This window comes from Vidua chalybeata, chromosome 9 (assembly GCF_026979565.1).
Source record: "Vidua chalybeata isolate OUT-0048 chromosome 9, bVidCha1 merged haplotype, whole genome shotgun sequence".
NCBI classification, from domain to species: domain Eukaryota; kingdom Metazoa; phylum Chordata; class Aves; order Passeriformes; family Viduidae; genus Vidua; species Vidua chalybeata.
The window spans coordinates 22,009,576-22,031,234 of NC_071538.1; the positions used below are offsets into that span (position 1 = coordinate 22,009,576).

The window sequence follows — 21,659 nt, forward strand, 5'->3', positions numbered from 1 at the left end:
AAGTAAAGTAGTTCTGCTGAGTTCCTGGGCTGTGTGCTGCAGTGCATTTTGGTGCAGTACACCACGTAAATCCCCAAGGCAAAGGCACTGTCCATATCTTGTTCATGCAGAGCAGGGAAGCACCTGTAGAAACTGCTGTGATGACATTTACTGCTCTGCTAGGGGCTTCCGCTCTCCAGCTATTTTTTACTGCTGCAGGAACTGGCTGCCAAGTACAGAAGGTTCCTGCTCCCAATTGTATTGATATCATTTTGGACAATACCATTAAGCTCTCCTCTTGCTTGCCAGATGACCTGTACTGTGTTGAGAGAGTTGTGTTTGCAAGGGGAAATGCAACTTTTCAGTGGGGGTAATTCCTTGTTCTGGCCTTTAGGCTGTCAGCACAGATCCACGGAGATGCAGAGCAGTGCAGGAATGGGGAGAGGGTGGTTAGCTGCAGGAGCAGCCACACCAGCAAGGGCAAGGGTTATCTCGAGCTGTTCCAGCAACTCTGAGCTTGTCTGCTGTGTGTTTTTAATGTATTCCCTGGGGCTGCATCATAAAGGCATGTCACAAGAGTTTGTTTATGGGATCTTACAGACAGGCTTTCTTCTTGTCCTGTAAGTGCTCCGAGGAAATGGCACGGCCGTCCCATGCGGAAATCTCCTTCCACAGCACACTCAGCAATGCGCTGCACAGCCAGCAACCATGGCTGAGCTGCAAATGGGGTGGGCAGGGGGTCATTCTACCTGGATTAGCTTTACAGGTTATGTATATTTGGCCTGTAATACCATGACTGAAAATGGATTTGGCCTTCTTTTTTTTAGATGAAATATGAATACACAAAAGATTTCATTAATTTAATAAAAATAAGTAGATTTTCTTGCTTAATGATTACATTTTACAACTTGTGGAAAGGGCTTGGTCTTTTAAAAAACCTTCTTTGTTATAATTGGTGTTTTACATGAGGGTTTATTCTCACCTTGATATGCTTAGGTGTTATGTATTTATTCACCTTTGCAGGGAGATGAGCCTTTCCCCCTCTCTGGGAGTTAAGGAAGGTGATATGGTAACTCGATTTGTCACAAGCATCACGGTTCTGTCCATGTCTGAGCTTCTTTAGTAGCTCCAGTGCACATATATCACTGCACAGATTTGAAATTAAGGACTGGGGTTATCTACCTGACTAAGGTGTTGAGTACCACAGTTTCCAAGAGAAGTGAAATACATATCTCTACCTGTAAGTCAAAAATGAAGGTTTATGGATGTGCACCAAAGTCATTGAGAGATGAACTAGAACAAACTTTTAAAGGCTTCCTCTTCAAATGTATCTGCAATATTTATGGACATCCTTTGCCCTACTTATGTACTTGACCTAAAAGAGCCACCAGCATGTACATAGTCAGACCTGTTCCATGTGGCTTTGAGATAAGATAAAAGGGCAGTACAGTTTGTGTGGTCTCTGTTAGTCTCATAATGTCTGTTTTGTTACAAATCTTGTAATTTATTGGGTTTGTTTAAAAACTGAGATTCATATTTACTTGAAGAATAGAAGATTCATTCCTTAACATTTCTGAAGTATTTTATACTAAATTTATTTTTAGACAGTCTTTGAAATTGGTGGGACATGAGTGAAGAAAACTGTAAGCATAGCTCATAAGAGAAGAGAATTTTAAAGAAATTAAGAAATACCCTTTTCTCCCATTCAAATGTCTATGTCTGTTGAGTGTGTCAAGATGACATTTTTTTCTTCTCACAAAAAATGTTTTTCAAAGGAAAACAAAGATGCATGTGTGATGATTTGATTCAAGGAACTTAATGTTAAAAGAAAGATACTGAGTGTCACAGAGCTCACAAGTAAATTAAGGCAATTGACAGTAGTGAAGAAATAAAATTATCAAAAGATAATGTGGTATTGAATAGAGGTCCACAGGAGTTTGGAATAGTAGTGTTGTATGTAAATCAAACAATCTTGTGATAATATAAAACAGAAATACCAAAGAGGAAAAGCAAGCTGTGGCTCTATTCAGTCTTATAACCAATCAGGCAGATTCCCAGATTTCCCTGATATCTTGAGCACATGCAGTGGAGTTCACATGCACAGAATCCACTGCATAATGATTGTATGCTTGTGCTAAAGCCACTTCAGGATTGCAGCCACATAATGCACAAAGGTGGGTGAACCTTCAGCCTTGGGAAGTAGGGGAACTTCAGCAATGGGAGTAGGTTTGAGCCAGTCTTGAGCTTGTTTACACTCATAACCATCACCTGTTGCTGTGTTTAGTTTCTTTCTTGTTTCCCCTCTGAACCAGATTTACAAGGAAAATCTGTTCTTTTTCTAATCTATTTGGAGGCAAAGCAAAATCCTTGTCAGACCCTGTTCTTGTGCTAATTCCTTTGCTGGGAAAAGGAGGTGTGGAAAAACATCCAAATATGTAAAAAATTATCTAAACTAAGTTTTAAACTTTAGTTTGTGGTTTGTTTTTGTTTTTTTTTTTTTTTTTACATTCCTGGTCATTGTTTAGTCATGTTAAAAATATTAAAACCCTTCTTCATTTTTCTCTTCAGTAACAAGTACATTATTAGCACAGGAATAAACTTTTTCCTTTCTGTGTTTCTTATTACTAGTTAACCTTTAACTTGCAGAAACTTAATAATTTGTGTTCTGAGATCAAGCTGACACTGTCATATGTAAGGAAGTGTTTTGGGGACAAAAAAAAAACAATGGCTCAATATGAATAGAATAATTCATCCACACTACAATGCATATGTTTTTAACACAGAAACCTGATGACTCTAAAAAAACCCCAAACTGCCTTATTCAGTATAAAATTCCACTATCCCCCAAGCTGTTCCCCTGGTTATAAGACAAAAATAATAAATGTAGCAACTGCTTTGCTGGAATTTCCTATTTCAAATAATGTGGTATATCCACATATTTAAATACAACTTCTCCAGTGCAAAGTTTTTTGTGTTTTGAATGAACTGCAGTGATACTTTCAGGATTCTTGCAGAACTATAGTCCCACTCCTGAATATAGTGTGTATGATTTAAATCCTTGCTGAAGTGAGGATTTAATAAAATTATATTTTTAGAGCTTCTTAGCCCAAACCAGTCACTCTCTTATGGGTGTCTTTGTCTTTTTTAATTTCTTGTGCAAACTACTGATTTTTCAAGATAACAGAGGTTTTGAAGAAATCAATTCTTAAAACAGGGCTTCTTATTTGTGATATTATATCTGATCTTTATGTTGCTACTTAGTCAAACTGCTGCTGGTTCTGTTGCCTAACTAAATATTTCAGGGTTGGGCCAGTTGCTTAAGAGTTACTTTATGGAAGGTCTAATTATGACTATTGATCCGTATGGGTTTTTTTTCCTATGAAACATTTTTAAATGTACTTAGATTGTTAATCTAGTTGATTTTTTTTCGGCATTTGACAAGGGGTGAGGGAGTGTCTTTAAGCTGATTTCCTGAGGTTTATATAAATTCTTGAGAGCTGTGTCATATTACTGTCTGTAAATGACTGACATTAAACTGACCTTTATAAAGGAAGCAAAGTAATAAAACTTGTATTTAGGCAATGTTTTTTTGTCTTTGCTTTCTGATTTTGGCAGACATTATTTTTCCAAAACAATACAGGTTAGTGTGCACTAGAACTGCAAGTTTTTTAGTTCAGATTATAATCCTAAACATATAGTATGAGATTCCTTTTTGCTTTATTCCATTTTAAAAGAAAACCTACTCTATAGAAAAAAATTAATAATTTTAAACCAAATTTGGCCAAATTGCAATTATAAAAGTAGATGGTAGCTCCCAATTTTGTATGTGAGAACTTATTTTATTTTCTAGTTTTAATTTTACCACTGAAGAAGAAATAGTGGATTCATTCCCTCAGACTAAAATCTTGCAGAACCAAGAGCTAAATAAAAGATTGCAGAGAATAAGAGAAGTGACAGAAACTGGGAAGAGGTGTTCAAGGAGTATTCTCAGATATTGTTCACTTACTTCTTCTATTTTCCATTGTAGTTTTTTCCCTAGATATTTTTCCAATACAGAAAACAGTAGTTTCTTAAGAATTAAACTAGCCCAGAAGTTATAAATTTGGCTGCTTTTCTTTGGACTAAGGTGAACATTCAGATGAAGTCAGTAGAAAAACTGGAATAGTTCAATTGGGAAAGGAGATAACAACTTAAGTCTTAAAATTTCCAAATATTGAAAAGACTTATCTTCTTAAATAAGGTGCTAAACAATTTTTTAAATTGTTTGTTTCTCTTTCTAGAAATAAAAATAACCCACCACCTCACCCAGTCCTGTCTTCCATATCAGTTCTTTTCTGCTATCATCTAGGAACTGCTGTTAAAGGCTCATTTATAATCACAATACTGAGAATACCAAGGATTGTTCTTTTGTACCTTTACAATATCCTAAACCAAAAGGTAGGTAAATACTTCTGTAACACTATAAAAATAGTAGTTTAAAGATGAGATCATGGGGCAAAGAAGTAAAGAATATATTCTTGCTTAAAAATAGATGGTATTACTATTACTGATTATTACTGTCTATTATTAATAGATGGATTTTATATTTTATCACTGCCTTGTAATATGCTTCTAAAGAAAGAATATATGGAATAAGAGCTGTTCCTGGGAGTTGTGTAGTATCCAACATCTTTTAAGACACATAAACCATAGATCTGGGCTGTTTTGAATATTTATTGCCTTCTTTTTTCCTTTCATGCATCTCCACATATTATCTTCTGCTGGAAGCACACCACTGTAGGAAATTCTGGCACTTTGCAAGGAGGGAGGACTGTTAGGAATGCAGAGTTCTGATTTTAGGAGAAGATTTAAGAAAAGGTTTTAAATGCAGGTCTTTTCCTCTAGGGTTTACATTGGCCTTGAAGCATGATATGTATAGTTATGACAGGGTATTTACATTTACATTGACAGGGTATTTGCTATGAGGCATGTGTTGGGTATAGGTTATGAATGCTTAAATAAAAAATCCTTGTAATAAAACACTTGAAAGGTGTGGTCAGGATTTATGTTGCTTTCATATGAAAGTTTTGGTTATAAAACTTGGTGAGTTGTGTTAACTAAGAACATTGTATAAAGACAGTAGGTAGGATGAGTTAGAATATTTTCTGCCTTTAGAGAAAGCAGGATAAGTGGGCTTGCTTCTTACATGGTCTTATAATCTGAATGACTGTAGATTTAATTAGCAAAGAAAGATTATTTGTGTCTGCAGTCCTGTGCTTCAGGCTCCTTTTGGTCCAGTTCCCAAGCATTCAGTGACATGGCCCACAGCTGTAACTGCTGCTAAGGAGACTTGAAAGTGCTCTGGCCAGCTCCTGTGCTCAGTCCTTGGAAAGATCCCTTCAAGAGTAACCTTGCTCCTTCACATGGCAGAGAGGACAGGCTATGGCCCCTTTCACTGAGGGCCAGAGTAGTTGGACTAAAGGATGGAGAAGTGACCCTGCATTCCTGCAGAGCTCACAAAGATTTCCCCACCCTTGCAAAAAATGTTGCTTTCTCTATGAACAGAGAAGAAGTCAGGGGCCTGCAAGCTTGCAGGTAAATTTACAGATGTTTTCTACACTGCAGTCTTCAAGCAGAATCAGAGAGGAGATTGTAGGTGAGATCCCTTGCTCTAGGCTTTTAGCAAACAGTCCTTACTGAGGTAACATAGCTTTAGTAAAATCATCTCTCCAGCAATACATAGCAAGAGTAAATTATTCTCTGTCAGGAGTTTGCATCTACAGTCACTGCTTTGAAGGAGTTATTCCTAGAATATTTTCATTAACCTTTTTGGAAAAAGTTGTGAGGTTTGTGGTTTCTGCTTGAACAATAGTAGTTGTTGGGACTTGAGTTTTCTATAGGGACTGGAAGATTTCTGCTTTCCCAAACAAGATAAAAACATTCTGACCTCTGGAAAAATAAGATTAAAAAGACCAAGTATCCCTGAACTGAATTTCCTTTTGTTGAGAAAAACAGGCACTTAATTTTGGAAGGCTACTGTGCATACCAAGATGTCTTGTTCTTATCTTGCATCATGTCCGTGCTGAGGTGTTCTGAGCTCATGATGTGATGGGGGAGCATGGAACAAACCTTAAGCTTTACTCCTAAGTTTTTGTTATGGAATTAATATAGCTCAGTAGTCTATAAATAACCTGTTCTAATACAAGATTTTTCTTCCTGACCTGAAAAATGAATGTAATGCTTTGAATCAAAACACATGTATGTTCATATAAGCCCTTCTACCCATTCTTTTATTTTTGTTCAGTAGGATACCAGTCATTTCAGAACTGTGAATGGTTTTTAATAATCAAGTTAAAAATCTGTCTCTGTACTCCCTGATCACTATGAAGTGCTTTAAGGATTACTGACTTGCCTGCCTGTTTTTCTCCCACAGCAGCTATTAGCTCACAAAGCTGCTTGCAGCACTTATTTTTTTTTTTCCCACAGAAGAATCTTCAATCCATAGGAAGAAAAAAAAATGCACAGCGCTGCAGTCATTAATATTGAACAGTCTGAATTAAAAACAATTCCTAAAATCCTAATGGAAGTATCTGCTGCCTAAGTGAAGATTTTATTAGAAGAGTCAGTCACCTGTAAAACAAGTTTTTTTAGAACGGTGGTTTTGTTTGAGGCTAATTATGTGCCCAATAACCAAGCATCTCATTTTGTTGCAGAAGAATGCAAAGCACCTGTTCAACTGCTGTTTCTGCTGGGTTTGCTTCCAGAAAAGTTGCTTAAGATGCTTTAACCAGGTATGCTCTGTCATCTCTGTCCCTCAGCCTAGTCTGGATACCGTGGTTGGTGCCTGACCAACCATGGCTAAAAATGGCTTAGCATGGCATGCAGGCCAAAGTTTCCTGCTGGCCACCTAAATTAAATAAACAAAAAAGCCTCCAAGTGCTCGGTGGGAAGAAACAGGGAACTGATAAATATGCAAGGTACTAGATTTTAGAAAACTTGTAAATACACCTTGAGCCGGTCAGCTCTTTCAGAGGGCCGCTTCCTATTTCTGTAGGTAAGAAGACTTAACATTTTGTTGAGTTGTGCCAGACAGACTTCTGAAACACAGAGAGTCCAGGTAGGAGGAAGCAATGAAGAATTAGGAAACATACCTGGAGATGTGACATTAACTAGTTACAGTGTTTTCCCACTGGAAGTCCTGAATAAAGAAACTTAAATTCCTAGTGATTGCCAGTATCAGTAGATCTGGAAATACAAACCATGATGATAGCAGTCTTGTTTAAAAGATGTTTTAATTGGAAATGGATGATTTCTGACATACAGCAGATTTACAGATACTTGACACCTCTTTTTACCTTCACAATTCTTTTCTCCAGATGCGTTCCAGAGTTACATATATAATTGTAAATAGTTAGTTTTTGTCTTTGTCATTGCCTTGTTCTATCTCTGGGAACTGTGGTATTCCTAATGTGAAAGGGAATCATATGTTCATGCTGATTCCACCCTCTGCTGAATTCTTCGTTCTCATTGCTGAGGGTAGTAGTGAACTAAACAAGATAATTCTGATAAAGGGTCTGACTTCTTCTCTTGAGTAGGTGCATAAATTAGGTTTAATCTTGGACAGTTATGAAGAGAAAGTTTTCCATTTAGTTCAGCCTAGATTAAATACTTGTGCAGTAAAATTTCTGAATTTTCAAGGCTTACATTTTCTAGGTAGGTCTTATAGTCAGTGACTTGGTGAGGAATATCAGAGTTCATTTTGCTTCCAGGCTTTCCATTTGTGGTCACCCTTTCCCCTTGGCTTGGCTTGGCTTCCTGCCTTTCAAAGAGATATCCAGCATCCTAGTGTTTACTTTCTCCAGCTGTTTTCTGCTATGTGTTTGTTAAAAGAATTAATTACTGTAATGTTCTTCCTTTTGTTTCAGAAGGCTGTATTGTAGCTCTTTTCCCCTTTAAAGAGTTCCTGTTTCCTATTCTATTGTTGGCAAATTTCTGGGTTTATATGAGTTGTGATTTTTAATCTAATGATCATAATAAAGTGTTCACTTTGTTTTGTTTTTTAAATAGATTTTTAGCAAAGGTAATGGTAGTACACATGTTCCAAATCCAGGGCAATTTGGGGAACAATTAGAGAAGAAAAAAAGGAAGAACAGGCTGCAAGATTTTAATAGAACTTCTATCTGTACCAAATTTAAACATTGTTTTTGAGTTATTGCATTTCATAGAGTAATTTGTGGGTCTAATTATTTATTTCATTTTCCCCCCTATAACTAATCTGTTCAAGGCTATTTAAAAAAATATTTGACTATGATTGAAAGTCATAGTCTTTGATTCTGTAAAATCTGTGGCCATATGTAGAAGAGAAAAGGAAAAAAAGAAGGAAAAAATGTCTGCAGTTTTAAGCAGCTTTGACATATTTCTTGATTAACAGAAGTAGTGAGCTCTTAAGAGCTCCTACTGAGATTGGTGGAAGCTGCTGGGAGCAACGTAGAAATTTCCCACATATGTTGAACACAGACCTGAGAGTAGGACTTGGGAGGGGTTAAAAAATTGTACCTGTGTTTCTAATATTTTCTTAAAGAAGTATTCTTTAAGTTCAGATTTTGATTTTTTTTTTGTAACCTAAATGTGGAACAGCTGTTGTAAAAGTTGGTCCAAAGATCATTGTGTACATTAGCATTCCTTACTATTTCCTATTCTTTTGCTTTTTATTCCAGCATTATTTTCACTATAATGAAAAGCATATAATTACCTGAAGCCCTAAAAAAAAGCAAATAGAAGATCCAATAACTTCTGCACTATTTTCTTCAACCTGTTGTTAAACTGCTTAGGTAATTGAAATTCTTTCTGTTCCTTCATTCACAAGTTTAATCAGGATTAAACAAAATACTTTGTTTTCCCTCTGAGAACTTGGCAGATGAGAAACAGGTGCTGAGGAAAGTAACCCTGGTGAAAGAATGCAAGCTTCTTTCTTCTCATGCAGAATCAACCAAGTGCTCTATTATGTTATCTAAGGGTACTTTTTGGGCTGCAGTACCACCCTGCATGTGATATTTAATACTGACTTTAATAATTGCAAGCATCCCTGAAGTGACTCATTCTCTGCAGGCTCAGTTATGTTTTGTTCAGCTCTCCTGGAATTTAAGTGGAACAAGCCAGAGTTACCCTGTCATCTTCCCATCATGACAGAGTGCTGTGCTAGATGCTGGCAATTGTCATATTTGCAGGGGGGGTTGTTGGAGGAGGGGTAAGGTAAGCCCAGTGTCCTGTGCAGATTGCAATATAGACAATTACATTCAGCCTTCCTAAATTTCTCTTGGATTTGCAACTGGATCCTGTGCTAAGCTGTGGTGTAGTGTTGCTATGTGCTGTAAAACAGTTCACTCCTTAAACTGTTCCACTTCAGTCATGGGCAAAGTGATTCATGTGTGTGTATAATCCATTAGCAACAATTGTAAAGCACTCAGGGTTCTGTGGCTGAAAAGTGCTTTCTGAATATAAAATCACTATCCTTACTTGACAGTTCTGTTTGCCAACACTTGTCAGAATTACCAGATTTTTCATCTGGCTCTGATGGTTTCAGTATGTTCCAGATAAACATATCCAATCATCTCAAATAGGAGATTGAATCTTTTCTTCTGTAAAAAATATACTGGCCTTTAATGTGATTTGGGAATTATGAGGTCTGTGTCTCTCCTGCTTTCTTAAGTTGTAATGGCAGCCTTAACTTCAGATACATCGAAGTGCTCACATGTTCTCCCTTTTACAGCCTTATTGCAGTGACTTTTTAAAAACAATACAACTGGACAGTTTTGCTTTTCTGTGTCTGCTTTAGGTCCATCTGCAGCCAGTTGGCAAAGTGACTTCTCCAAAGTACAGTGCCTGGGTTTCCAAAGGGGTTGCTGAGCAGGGTGTGGTTTCTGTGTTCATCAGCATGGTTGCTGCAGTGCAGCCTCCTGGGCTGTCAGTGAATTCAGCAGGGTGTGAGCCCATTTCCTGGGACAGAGACCCTCCCTGGGGACTGAAAGCCAGCAATCATCCAGTGTAATAAACCAAAAGCAAGTCTGTCTAATGGCTGTATATCCAGAGCAGTTGGTTGAATCTTAAACTTTGGATGGAAGCCTATCAGGAGGTTTCAGTTAAATGCCTTGTGGAGAATTCACCTAGATAAAACCAAAATTCATGCATGCTATTGTAAAGCACAATTCTCTCCACGCCAAACACATTGTGCCTCACCCCATCAAGTACTTCTTTTTCCTCCCAAAAACAATAATGCATTTTAATGTTACTGGCAATGTTGCTTCTAGATATAGAGCTAATTTTTCAACCCTCTTGAAAATACAAGGATAAAATGTTCTTCTGCAGTGAAATAATATTTTAATTAAGTTTATCTCCCCTCTACAGACTTTATGTATATGATAATAGGAAACAAAAATCTTTATATCTTGAACTCATTCTGTAGGATGAACCATGTAGGGAATAGAGTTGAACAAAATTGACTAATTCTTGCTTTGATACTTTTCTCTTCTTCCCTATCCTATAAAGAAAAAACAATAGGAGGAAAAAAGAGAGAGAGAAAATGCAAGGCAATTAAGCAAGTGACAGGTAATTCTGTGCTTTTAAGGAGAGAAATTTATTAACAACTCTCTGGAAATCTTCAGTTTTATTTATTTCAGAAATCCCAAATAAGAACACTTTCTCATTAAGTGCAGAAGCACTGAAAGCAACCCCAGTAACGATGTAATCATCATGCAGTGCACACATAAAGCAGGATCCTTTTGATCCAACCCTATCATGGAAATGGAGCCCACATGTAACACTGTGATGCAGCAGGAGAGGACACCCAACTACCCTCCAAGAAGAAAGCTGTGTTGGTCCTACCCACTGGATGACAGCCATGGAGGGAGTAGATAACACAGAGAGAAGGAAGCAAGGAAACCTGAAAATTTTCTCCAATAACTCCAGATTGAAAATATAAGGTGAAATTGAAATAAATGAAAGTTGTGCTTTTTGGACTGCTTGGGAAAATTTGGGAGGTTATTGAAGGTTTCTTATAGATAGCAATTAGCCTAGGAGCAAAAATAACCATTTCTGTATTAGCTGTGTGCTTATTGATTAGAAGTGGAGGAGACAAATATTCTCCATGTATTTGTCAGCCACAGGACAATAGTCTTTTTCTAACAAGGCTGCAGGAAGCACAGAGTCAGTCCTGGAATCTACGAGATGAAACACTTGCATTGGAAAGAAGGGGATAAATGCCATTGTACAAGTTGTTGGTTTTGTGCTCGGGCTTATCTCATGGAGGGGACTGGAATATCCTGTGACAAATGAAGGGTAAGAGCAAGCCCATTAGCCATCTATGAGACAGCAGGGAGAGGTAAAAACCTGACAAGATCAGCAGAAAAATGAGTAGATATAAATTGTTCATGAATAAATGTCATCTGGAAGTTGGAAGAAGGTTTCTAAGGACCAGCGGGACAACGGTCTGGAGCAGCTCCAAATGTAGGGCACAGGAGAGGGGAAGTCCTAAGTGATTTAAAGAAGGGGTTTTCCACTTAAGAGAAAATTTGCATAATATGTTAATCTGAAATAGGCACTGGAGTGGCTGAAAGTCCCTTCCAGTCTTGTATGTCCTCATCTCTTCAGTGGGGCCTCACAAGGCCCATCTTGCTCTCATTTCCCACCATCTGAGAGTCATGATACAGCTCTCTCATCAGACCACTAAGTGCTGCACAGCAGCCACACATTGCCTCTTGCTACCACTGGATTTTGTTTTCTGAAGGGCTTCCACTGGCATCAGTGACACTTGCAGGCTAAGACACTTTAAGGCCCAGCCTGAGCTGCACTGCACTGCACTGGGGGTAGCTGACCAGGGCAGCCCCTAAGAGAGTTGGCAGCAATAAAATCAGATTGGGATGAAAACACCAGCAGAGCAGAAAAAGCTGAACCAGGATGAGAGATCAGTATGTCTCCTTCTTCCTTTTTAAGAAGATTTTGTTGCTATGGCAATTTTCTCTTCCCAAAGCTCATTTTATGAAAGCAAGCCCTAGAATGGAGGACTGAATTCAGCTGTTACACAAAGTAGCAATTATTCTCAACAATCGGGGAACTTACAGCCTGGATCCGAGCCACAGCGCCTTTCTCATGAAACTACCAGGTCACTTTTTCCAAGACCTTTGACATTCTGTGTTGTGAGGCACAGAAGGATATATTCTTTAAATAGATTTTTTTTTGCATACTGTGGTATTTGGAAATATGTAAACATTCACATTCCCTATTTATTCATCGTGACACTGAGAAATCAGTGTCTAGTTCCCAGGCCCCAAGCCAGAAGAGGCTTGTGTTCTTCAGAGAGGTGGTGATATGAGATCAACTTGCTGGTGCAAGGATAAATGCTGATTCCAATCCACTATCCCCTGTGCTTTCTATGTTATCAATGCCATCATTACTTGCTTGTCATCAGAGCAGAGACTACCATTGTAAAAGATCAATTCATTAGGCAAAGATAAAAATATACGAGTTATAATGGGTATATAAGGATCAGACTGAATCTCTTTCTAGCTCAGTATCCCATCTTCATTAGTGACTGTGAGTAAATCCTAAGCTAGAACAAAAGGGTATTTCCCTGCCTCTGTGCTGTTTCTGAATCTGTTTTCAACCTAGGGACTTATTGAGCTGTGTGTTTTCTATGTGTTTAACAACTCTCAACAGATTCCTCTTCCCTGAAATTCCCTGTCTCGGTTGAGCTCATGTGAACTTTTAGCAGCTAAAGCATCCTTTGCCCAGCAGTTCAGAGTTTACAGCTTTATGGTGAGAAGGAATACAGTCTGTTTTCAAATTTGTCTCCTACTACTTCATACTGTGCTGCCCCTGCCTGGCCTTTGTTCTGGAAGAAACAGTGAGCCATCTAACCCTACACAGCCTCTCTGCATTTCTCATGAGTCCACAGCCCTCTTGCTGCATCCTCCTTCAGTCATGTCTCTTCCAGACAGAAGAGCCTCACGTTCCCCAGACAGAAGACATTCCATGCCTTTTGGATCACTCCTGCTGCTCTTCTCTCAAACATTTTCAAGTCCGCTAAAGCTTTTGTGCATGGAAAAATATAGTCTGTAGAAACACATATGTAAATAACCTGTTTCTAAATGTTAGCAGGTTCTTAACTGGCCATGGTCTACCATCTTAGCCTTCACAACAATCTTTAATTTGAAAGGCTTTGGATTATTGCACATATCCTGCAATTTTAAAATTAATGGGTTATATAAGCTTTTTAGTTCAAAGTCCAAAATTATTTGTAAATATAGGTAATAACTTGTGTGTGTTAGGTATTCCTTGATGAGTAAGAATAAAAAATCACTTGAGCTCATTCCCATGCAATGCTGAGTTTCATGGAAATGTAGGTTAGCTTAAATGTTTGATGTGTTTTGTTAGTGAGATTGTAGATTTCTATGTGTCTGGATGGGATCAGGGCATGGGGTCTGTATGAGAAACTTGAGAATTGTGAGGCAAGTGTATGGAAAAAGATTCTAGGCTGAACAAGAAACCCTTCAAGTATTTTTTTTCCTCAGAAATGTATTTTTTTGCTAAAAGGTAGAGATCACTTGGCTAAATCTTCCAATTGTGCTGGTAATATTCTTGCTTCACATATGTCTGACTAGTTGTAGCCTTCAGCAGTTCATTAATTTCTGTCTTCTATTCATTCTAGAATGTTAGATTATTACCTGGTTGCCTTTATTTCTTGAGTATTCTCATTAGGTAATACTTACATTATTTGTTTAAGTTGTAATTGCTATAAATGTAATTTTTTATCAGCTGGTTTGTAACACAACAAATGCCTGTTCAGATAGTGTACTGTCTCCAGTGTCATTTTCAGTCTTTCCAAGGTAACCATTCTAGTTAATAAATATCAGAAATTCTTTTCATTGCACATTCTTTGAATACCAAAGTGGTTATTTTGAGAGTGCAAGTAAATGGGTGTTTATTTTAAGTTTGGAAACAATGTTTGTACAAGCTCACGTGCTTTTTCAACATTCTTCTTTATTTTTAAAACACATTTTTTGCAATTTATAATGAATACAGAATTTCTGTTTAATTTATTGGCAAAATTTATACTGACCTCACCAGATCAGGATCTGCTCTGTGAATTTAGCTCTTAAAGGACAAAAATAAACTTAGAAATCACTTTTCTACTTTGTGTCTCAGTTCCCTGGGAATGATGAAACAGACTGAACTCACAGCATGTTATAAAGAGAAATCTGCCCATTTCTGAAATATGCAGTGACAGCTATGGATGGCAGGCAGGGAGTGTGATGTGAGGCCATCTCTGCCTGTGTCCTGGGCCAGCAGGGCTGGCACTGGCAGCTCTCCTGCCACCGCATCCTGGGATGCTCTGGTGTAATGGCACCCTGCCAGGAAGGGAACACCCTCAGGATAAATGAAAGTTAGAACAGAAAGCATTCTTTCCTATTTAGGAATTAAGTGAACTTGCTTGTTTAAACATATTTTTATGCAGATACTCTTTGAGTTTCTGTAGAGTTCATTGGTGTCTCTCATGTTTTCATAGAGTAGGCAATAAATCCATGGTCTTTATGTATACTTTTTACATCTATGGATGTGTTTGTTAATATGTACAGTACAGTATTTACATAATGTCACTGGTTTTTTTCTTACTATCATAGTAAAAAAACCCTATTTTTATATAAATAATATCCACAATAAAGAGGCAAAAACTCCTTCCTTCCTTCCTTCCTTCCTTCCTTCCTTCCTTCCTTCCTTCCTTCCTTCCTTCCTTCCTTCCTTCCTTCCTTCCCTTCCTTCCTTCCTTCCTTCCTTCCTTCCTTCCTTCCTTCCTTCCTTCCTTCCTTCCTTCCTTCCCTTCCTTCCTTCCTTCCTTCCTTCCTTCCTTCCTTCCTTCCTTCCTTCCTTCCTTCCTTCCTTCCTTCCTTCCTTCCTTCCTTCCTTCCTTCCTTCCTTCCTTCCTTCCTTCCTTCCTTCCTTCCTTCCTTCCCTTCCTTCCTTCCTTCCCTTCCTTCCTTCCTTCCTTCCTTCCTTCCTTCCTTCCTTCCTTCCTTCCTTCCTTCCTTCCTTCCTTCCTTCCTTCCTTCCTTCCTTCCTTCCTTCCTTCCTTCCTTCCTTCCTTCCTTCCTTCCTTCCTTCCTTCCTTCCTTCCTTCCTTCCTTCCTTCCTTCCTTCCTTCCTTCCTTCCTTCCTTCCTTCCTTCCTTCCTTCCTTCCTTCCTTCCTTCCTTCCTTCCTTCCTTCCTTCCTTCCTTCCTTCCTTCCTTCCTTCCTTCCTCCTTCCTTCCTTCCTTCCTTCCTTCCTTCCTTCCTTCCTTCCTTCCTTCCCTTCCTTCCTCCCTCCCTCCCTCCCTCCCTCCCTCCCTTCCTCCCTTCCTTCCTTCCTCCCTCCCTCCCTTCCTCCCCTTCCCTTCCCTTCCCTTCCCTTCCCTTCCCTTCCCTTCCCTTCCCTTCCCTTCCCTTTCTTCCCTTCCCTTCCTTTCCTTCCTTCCTCCCTCCCTCCTTTCCTTCCTTCATTTCCTTTACTTCCTTCCTTCATTTCCTTCCCTTCCCCCCCTTCCCTTTCTGTAACTTTTCTACGCTACAGAAATTGTTCAGAGGTAAAACTGAACTATACAGAAATAAATTTTCTTTGCTTCAGATACCTGAAATTGTTTTATATTTTGAATTTTAAGTAAGAAAAAAACCAGATTTTTTAACAGGATGGGTTTTCAGTAGGCCAGTATAATTCACTTTCAGCAAACCCCTTATGAGTTGGTTCTTTTTCATTTCCAGGTGAAGCAGAAAGCAATTGTAACCACCATGTATGTGTTTGGGTTTATAAATTCCTTTAGAACAGTAATCCCTTGCACACTGCAGCTCTTACTGACCATATCAGATGTGACTAAAGCTTTTGTGGTGTAATCTGCCTTCTAATTGTTTGAGTAAAGGGAAACTACTCGTAAGAATTGCTGTAATGCCCAGTAATTAATGTATCATGAGTGCTGCTTTTCTTAGCTGATATTTTGGACATAGTTTCAAAACCTTGCTGAGGACTTCCATAAATGGGACATACATGTTAATTTATGCAGAAGTGCAAAAATAATCAAATCCTTGAAGGTAATTATTCTGTCCTCCCCACCTGTCCAGGCAAGTTTCCACTAAGTGATATAATGTAAAATTCTCAATACAGCGAAAAACTGGGAGTGCCCCAATTATCTGTTGTTCTGAATGGGGTGGGGCACGTGATGCAGTCACTGGTCTAGTCCAGAATCCTTCAAAAAAAGGTTTGTTTTATGTCTGTGACTATAAGCTTGAATTTCACTAAAGTGTTTGAAAGAGCCATGTATAAAAGCTTTTTAATAATCAACCTTTAATGACCCAGTAAATACATAACTTCATTTTTCCCCTTACATAGTTGGCCAGCAATGTTGAAGATAGCCAGTAAGTTTGGACAGCGAGACTCCAGGTGTTGTCTGATAATTGTGCCGTATTCATTCACAAATTTTGGGGTAGAGAACTTCAGTGTTTTAAAATAAACTGGATAAATGTGGTTTCAGAATTTATTTAGTTACTATTGTAATATTTGCTAATGGTGGAAATTATGTTGAAAATCTCTTTGAATTTAGAAGCATGACTATTATAGTAAGTTAAAATAAAATTGCCATATTATGCAAAATAACTCTTTATATTCATAAAGTCAGTAATTCCAAATAGAGTTTAAGGCTTTGTGTTTTGCTGAAGTGAAATCTAGATTATGAGTTTCCTCTCTCACTGTATTATTATCTTATGTCATTTCAGCATGCATACACAACTACAGCCATAAATGGGACAAATTTTTGTACATCAGCAAAGGATGCTGTCAGTATTTTGGCAAGGAATTCTGCTAAACTTGCATCCATTAGCTGCTTTGGAGATTTTCTCCTATTTCTAGGAAAGGTAAGAGTAAATAAAAATATTTGTTCTGTAAAAATGAAGTGAAAAATCAGGTTTGATTATCTTTTCATATACCTAAAGTAAATAAAGTTTGTCTTCATTAAATTCAGTGTTGTCAATTCAGTAAAGCTTGGGAGAGAATGTCTGAGGAACTGAACTTTGCAGAGTTATTTTGTTGTAAGATAGCAGTGTCCTTGGACCCACTCTGGCAGCTCCAGTTGCATCAAGTCTTTGGTAAATACGTGGCAAGAGGTTTCCTCTGCCCTGTGGTATTTACACATGGAATTGAACACAAAGTGGCACAACTACGTGATGCTGGAAATTGCTTAGCTATCTCCCAGATGAGATGTACTCTTAAAATACTGGCTGTAATATATTTGCCTCAGGGTTTGGAGGGGATTGTTTTTTTTATGGGAAACATTTCTGCATGATTAATTCTGCACTTCTCTCTCACTGCCCTTTGCAGGTGTTTGTTGTATGCTTTACTGTTTTTGGAGGATTGATGGCATTTAACTACCACCGGGAGTTGCAAGCTTGGGTAGTTCCTCTGATGCTGGTTGGATTTTTTGCCTACCTGATGTCCCACAGCTTTCTGTCTGTGTTTGAAGTGACAGCAGATGCCATGTTCCTTTGCTTTGCTATTGATATGGAAACAAATGATGGAACTGCAGAGAAGCCATACTTTGTGGATCCGGAGCTGCTGGTAAATCCCCCTGATTACAGCAAAGATATTTGAGACATTCTAAGCTTTTAAGCACTTTTTCTTTCCCCAAGACCTAGTAATCTGAACCCACAACCCATGCTATTTCCTTTCCAACACCTTAGAACAGGATGGACTCAGGGATACAAGCACCTTAATTTATAAACTGAACTAAATGGCTTCCTCTGACTCCTGTGTCTTAGCTATGACCTGCTGCCTTCTTTTAGATCATATTCTGTAAGTAATGGCTATTTAGGCCTAATTAGATATATCTTCAATATATTGTTCGTAATTAAAAGATATAAATAAATAGGTGAGCTAGCTGCAGAAATTGATCCATGGGGTGCCCTAAGATTAATGCTTATATTTCTTGTGACTGACTGTACACTGATGAGAAAAAATTAACAAGCAGCAGGTTCAGGGATCCATTCCACATCCTACAGATGCTGTAGTTCTAAACGTATTTAATGCAAATCCGAGTTGCTCTTCTTCATACCTTTACAAATTCTTTTGCCAAAACCTTGTCTTCTATCTCCTGATTAAACTCTTCTGCCTCTGGACAGGTTGTTCTGCATCTTTACCCTTGTAATTACTGTATTGTATTACCTTCAGTACTTAGCTAATAGTGATGTAGTGCTGTAACTGGAGCCTTTGAATATATATGTGTCACCCCTTTCTGATTAAGAGAATATCTGAAGATGCAGATATTTTTTTCCTTTTGTGCTATTTTTGACACTTCTGTCTTTTCCTTCACAAACTACACAACAGAGAAAATCTTAGCAATCCATGAAAACTAATAACCAGCAGCCAGAGTAGCTCATATGACACAAATGTTCTGGATGGCTTTCTTCAGGACAATGTCAGAACTGTTTTGGAGTTTTGGATTTTATTTATTTTTTTAATGCTGCTGTTAAGAGTTTCTGTAATATTCATAGAATTTTGTTGAGAACAACAACAGCACAACAAAAAGACAAAAAGGCAGCCTAAAGACAGGCTTAACCCTTTGTACAGAAGAAACCAGATACATATATTCTTTGGCTTTGGTTCAGAATAGTACTTAAGCACATCGCCTGGCTAGGAATATAAAACCGAATGGAAAACTCTGGAGCCTTGACCTCTGTTCTTCCCTCTCTGCTTTGCCAAATTCTAAAATACTTCTTAAGCCAATTTTCCTTCATGAAACAGAGTCTCTCCTTTCTCCACTTCCAAACTTTGTGGTAGTTTCTCTTTAACTCTGCTCTTAATTCTGTGTAATTAGCCATGCCCTAGAGCTGTGGGTGAAGAGAGGATTTCCCACAGGGACAAGGAGTCTTCCAAGCAGGACAGGCTCTGTACCCTTCTATGGAAAAACTGTGGGCAGCACATCCAAACTCCTCCTCATTGTATGATCAAGAGTAAGTTTGCTAATACAGACAAGAATTTGGAGTTTCCCAACACATGAAGGCATTTGACTTGTCTGTTCTACAATCAGGTTACAAACATCCCGGGGGTGGAAGGGAGGTTCTGTGGCCCTCAGGACAATAGGCAGCAGTGGGCGGAGAGCTGGGGGAGGGATTTCATACAGCTGGAAACCTCATCCTGCAGTAGGAGACATAACAGAGATTTTTAATTCATCTTTCTCAGTTGCATTCATCACTTTTGCTGCCTCTGCAGTCCCTCGCAGTATCACTGTCACGCAGCCAGGAACCAGCTACAGTTTCTTAGCCCTGGGTTAACCATCTTCCTTCACCAGGTATTTTTATTAGCATAATAGTTTCCTTTTACAAACTATCTTACCCTGGTTTTTGCTTGTAGACCTTTGTGAGTCAGAGTAACAAGTTAACAGAGGGGCGAAAACACAGAAACACAAGACCATTCCATGATAATGACGGGACAGAGCTCCAGCCTATGGTGAGTGTGGGATATGTATTTACCTGCCAGCTAATGTGTTTGCCTTTATGTTCCAAGAAGGGATGGAGGTTAGCACGTGTCTCCTGACATCTCACACCAACCAACATGCTGTACCCTGTATCCTGTTCTTCTATTGCTTTCCCTCCTCAGGAAACCCTCTGCTAGTACAAAATGGATGGATCAAATAATAATTCTCTTTTTTCTTCACATTCCCCATTGTGCCCAGAAGAAGAAAAGAAAATTTGGACAGTGCCAGAGGGGTGGGAGATAAAACATATTCAGATAGTCTTTCACCTGCCTGCTGTATCAAATTCAGAAGAGTGGTAGGCTGCTTAATTTCATGCCAGAACTGCTAAAGTTCCAGACCTTTAAGACCAGAGCTTAGAGTCTTTTCCTCTCCCCCTCACTCCCTTTCTCTTCTCTCCTCTTCTCCTCTCTTCCTTTTTTATCAGTATATATATTTATTTATTCTGTTTTATGATGGGGTAACAAAGCTGACATGCCAGAAGGGAGTGTTTCCCCACACCCAGGCTTGGGAAAGTCCTCAGAGTCAACACTCACTCACTGACATCTGAAAAAATACTGCAAATTGCCCGGCCTGCGAAGCTGCCCCAGCAAGTTTATTGTGGGAGACAAGCTAGGGCTGCTAGAGGAAGATTCTGCAGGAACAGCTCCTCTGGCACCCACGCTTGCTGGGTACTATCACAAGTCCTCTGCTGTCACAGCTACTTACACAAGTGTAATAACAGACCTTGGTGATTTTTCTTCTTCAAAAGGTACCAGGCTCTAGTGACCTCTCACTCAATCCTGTGGACATTCTGCTACAGGCAGAGCACTCCTCCAGTTTATTACTACAGTGAGGGATAGTACTAAATATTTTCATTGTTTGGGTCTGTTATTGCATTCTTCAGTAATTTTTTGCTGAGCACAGAAACCAGAGGCTGGGTGGGTGTTATTCCCTGCAAGAACATTGTGGATTTGAAATACAAAAGAACCTTAATCATTTTCCCAGTTTACTCTTACGACATTTAAATGCAGAAACATTATTTGACTCCTTTTTTCTCTCTTTGTAGACTTGAATGTGAAGTACACCAGGAAGAGTGGAAGCAGAGCAGCAATAGCAAAAATTGTCTTATCAGTAAAGGTTACCAAATAGCCCAGGACTAAGTATTAGCTCTCTAAATCTGTTGTATCTTCTGCACTGGTAAAATGACACACAATCTGTTTGTATGAATAAAATATTTTGTGTGTCATCACATCTAATTTTTATTACTACATTTGTTATGATGGTCTGAAAGTTGATAATAAACTCACTCTTTGTAAATTTCTATGTTGTCAGACTAAATTAGTAAGTCAAAAAGGTCATGGAGTTAACACGATTTTTTCAGGCTTCTCTGGGAATGCTGTGCCAGTCATCCCTAGAACAGTAAATGCAGAAACATTTGTAGAGGAGGCACTCTGAGATGACTGTGTCCTGATTCATTCTGCATACCTGAACAGCCAATTAAGGAACAGACTAAGCTCACTGATGGAAATTACCCTTGATAGAAATTCTCTGTAGTCAAGATAATTAGTCAAGATAAGTTCGTATCATAAACTGTCCAGCTCCTCTCCAAAGGGCAGATGAGGAATAGTCCTTCCTTCCTTCCTTCCTTCTTTCTGCAATTGAAAAGATGAAGCAGAAAAATTTGCATCTCTATTTAGAGCTTGGCAAAGTAGCAGATGACAGAGATAAAAATGTTATAAATAATACTTTATAGAAATGTTAGCTGTAGCATTGGTGTGAAATACATCATGGAGGAAATGGAGCAACTGTCAGGGCTCTAGTCAGAAGAGGAACACGAGTGTAGGCACTTTATAAAAAATTAACTTGGTAACAGTCTGCCAGCACTTTCTTGTGGGCAATTTTAAAGCTTGTTTAAACTTTCTACCTGGATCCTGACTGTAATACACTTTTTAGTCTCCACCTTGTTCTGAGTATGGAGTAGTTTCAGATTTTACTCGGTGGCACATTTTATTCTCTTTGTTCAAATTTTATTTGAGGAGAGGTTTGTGGTGGGAAAATGATGCCAGCCAAGGATTTCAGTAAAGTATCAATACAGGAAGTGAGACATCACTGCAGGTAAGTGACTCAGAACTGTCTTAATGAATAGATTGATAAACCCTTGATTAGTCACAGCTTG

General features: G+C 38.6%; 1 protein-coding gene across 1 annotated transcript in view; it reads left to right on the forward strand.

Moving 5' to 3' along the window:
• Nucleotides 1–20,804, forward strand: part of SLC44A3 (solute carrier family 44 member 3) — a 40,598-nt gene extending 19,794 nt beyond the window's left edge. The window contains exons 11-16 of the mRNA XM_053950545.1: nucleotides 4,260–4,416; nucleotides 6,672–6,749; nucleotides 16,752–16,889; nucleotides 17,353–17,589; nucleotides 19,381–19,476; nucleotides 20,550–20,804. Of these exons, the coding sequence (XP_053806520.1) occupies nucleotides 4,260–4,416; nucleotides 6,672–6,749; nucleotides 16,752–16,889; nucleotides 17,353–17,589; nucleotides 19,381–19,476; nucleotides 20,550–20,555 (712 nt within the window). The 3' untranslated portion in view covers nucleotides 20,556–20,804. The remainder of the gene's footprint in view (nucleotides 1–4,259; nucleotides 4,417–6,671; nucleotides 6,750–16,751; nucleotides 16,890–17,352; nucleotides 17,590–19,380; nucleotides 19,477–20,549) is intronic.
• Nucleotides 20,805–21,659: the final 855 nt, after the last annotated feature.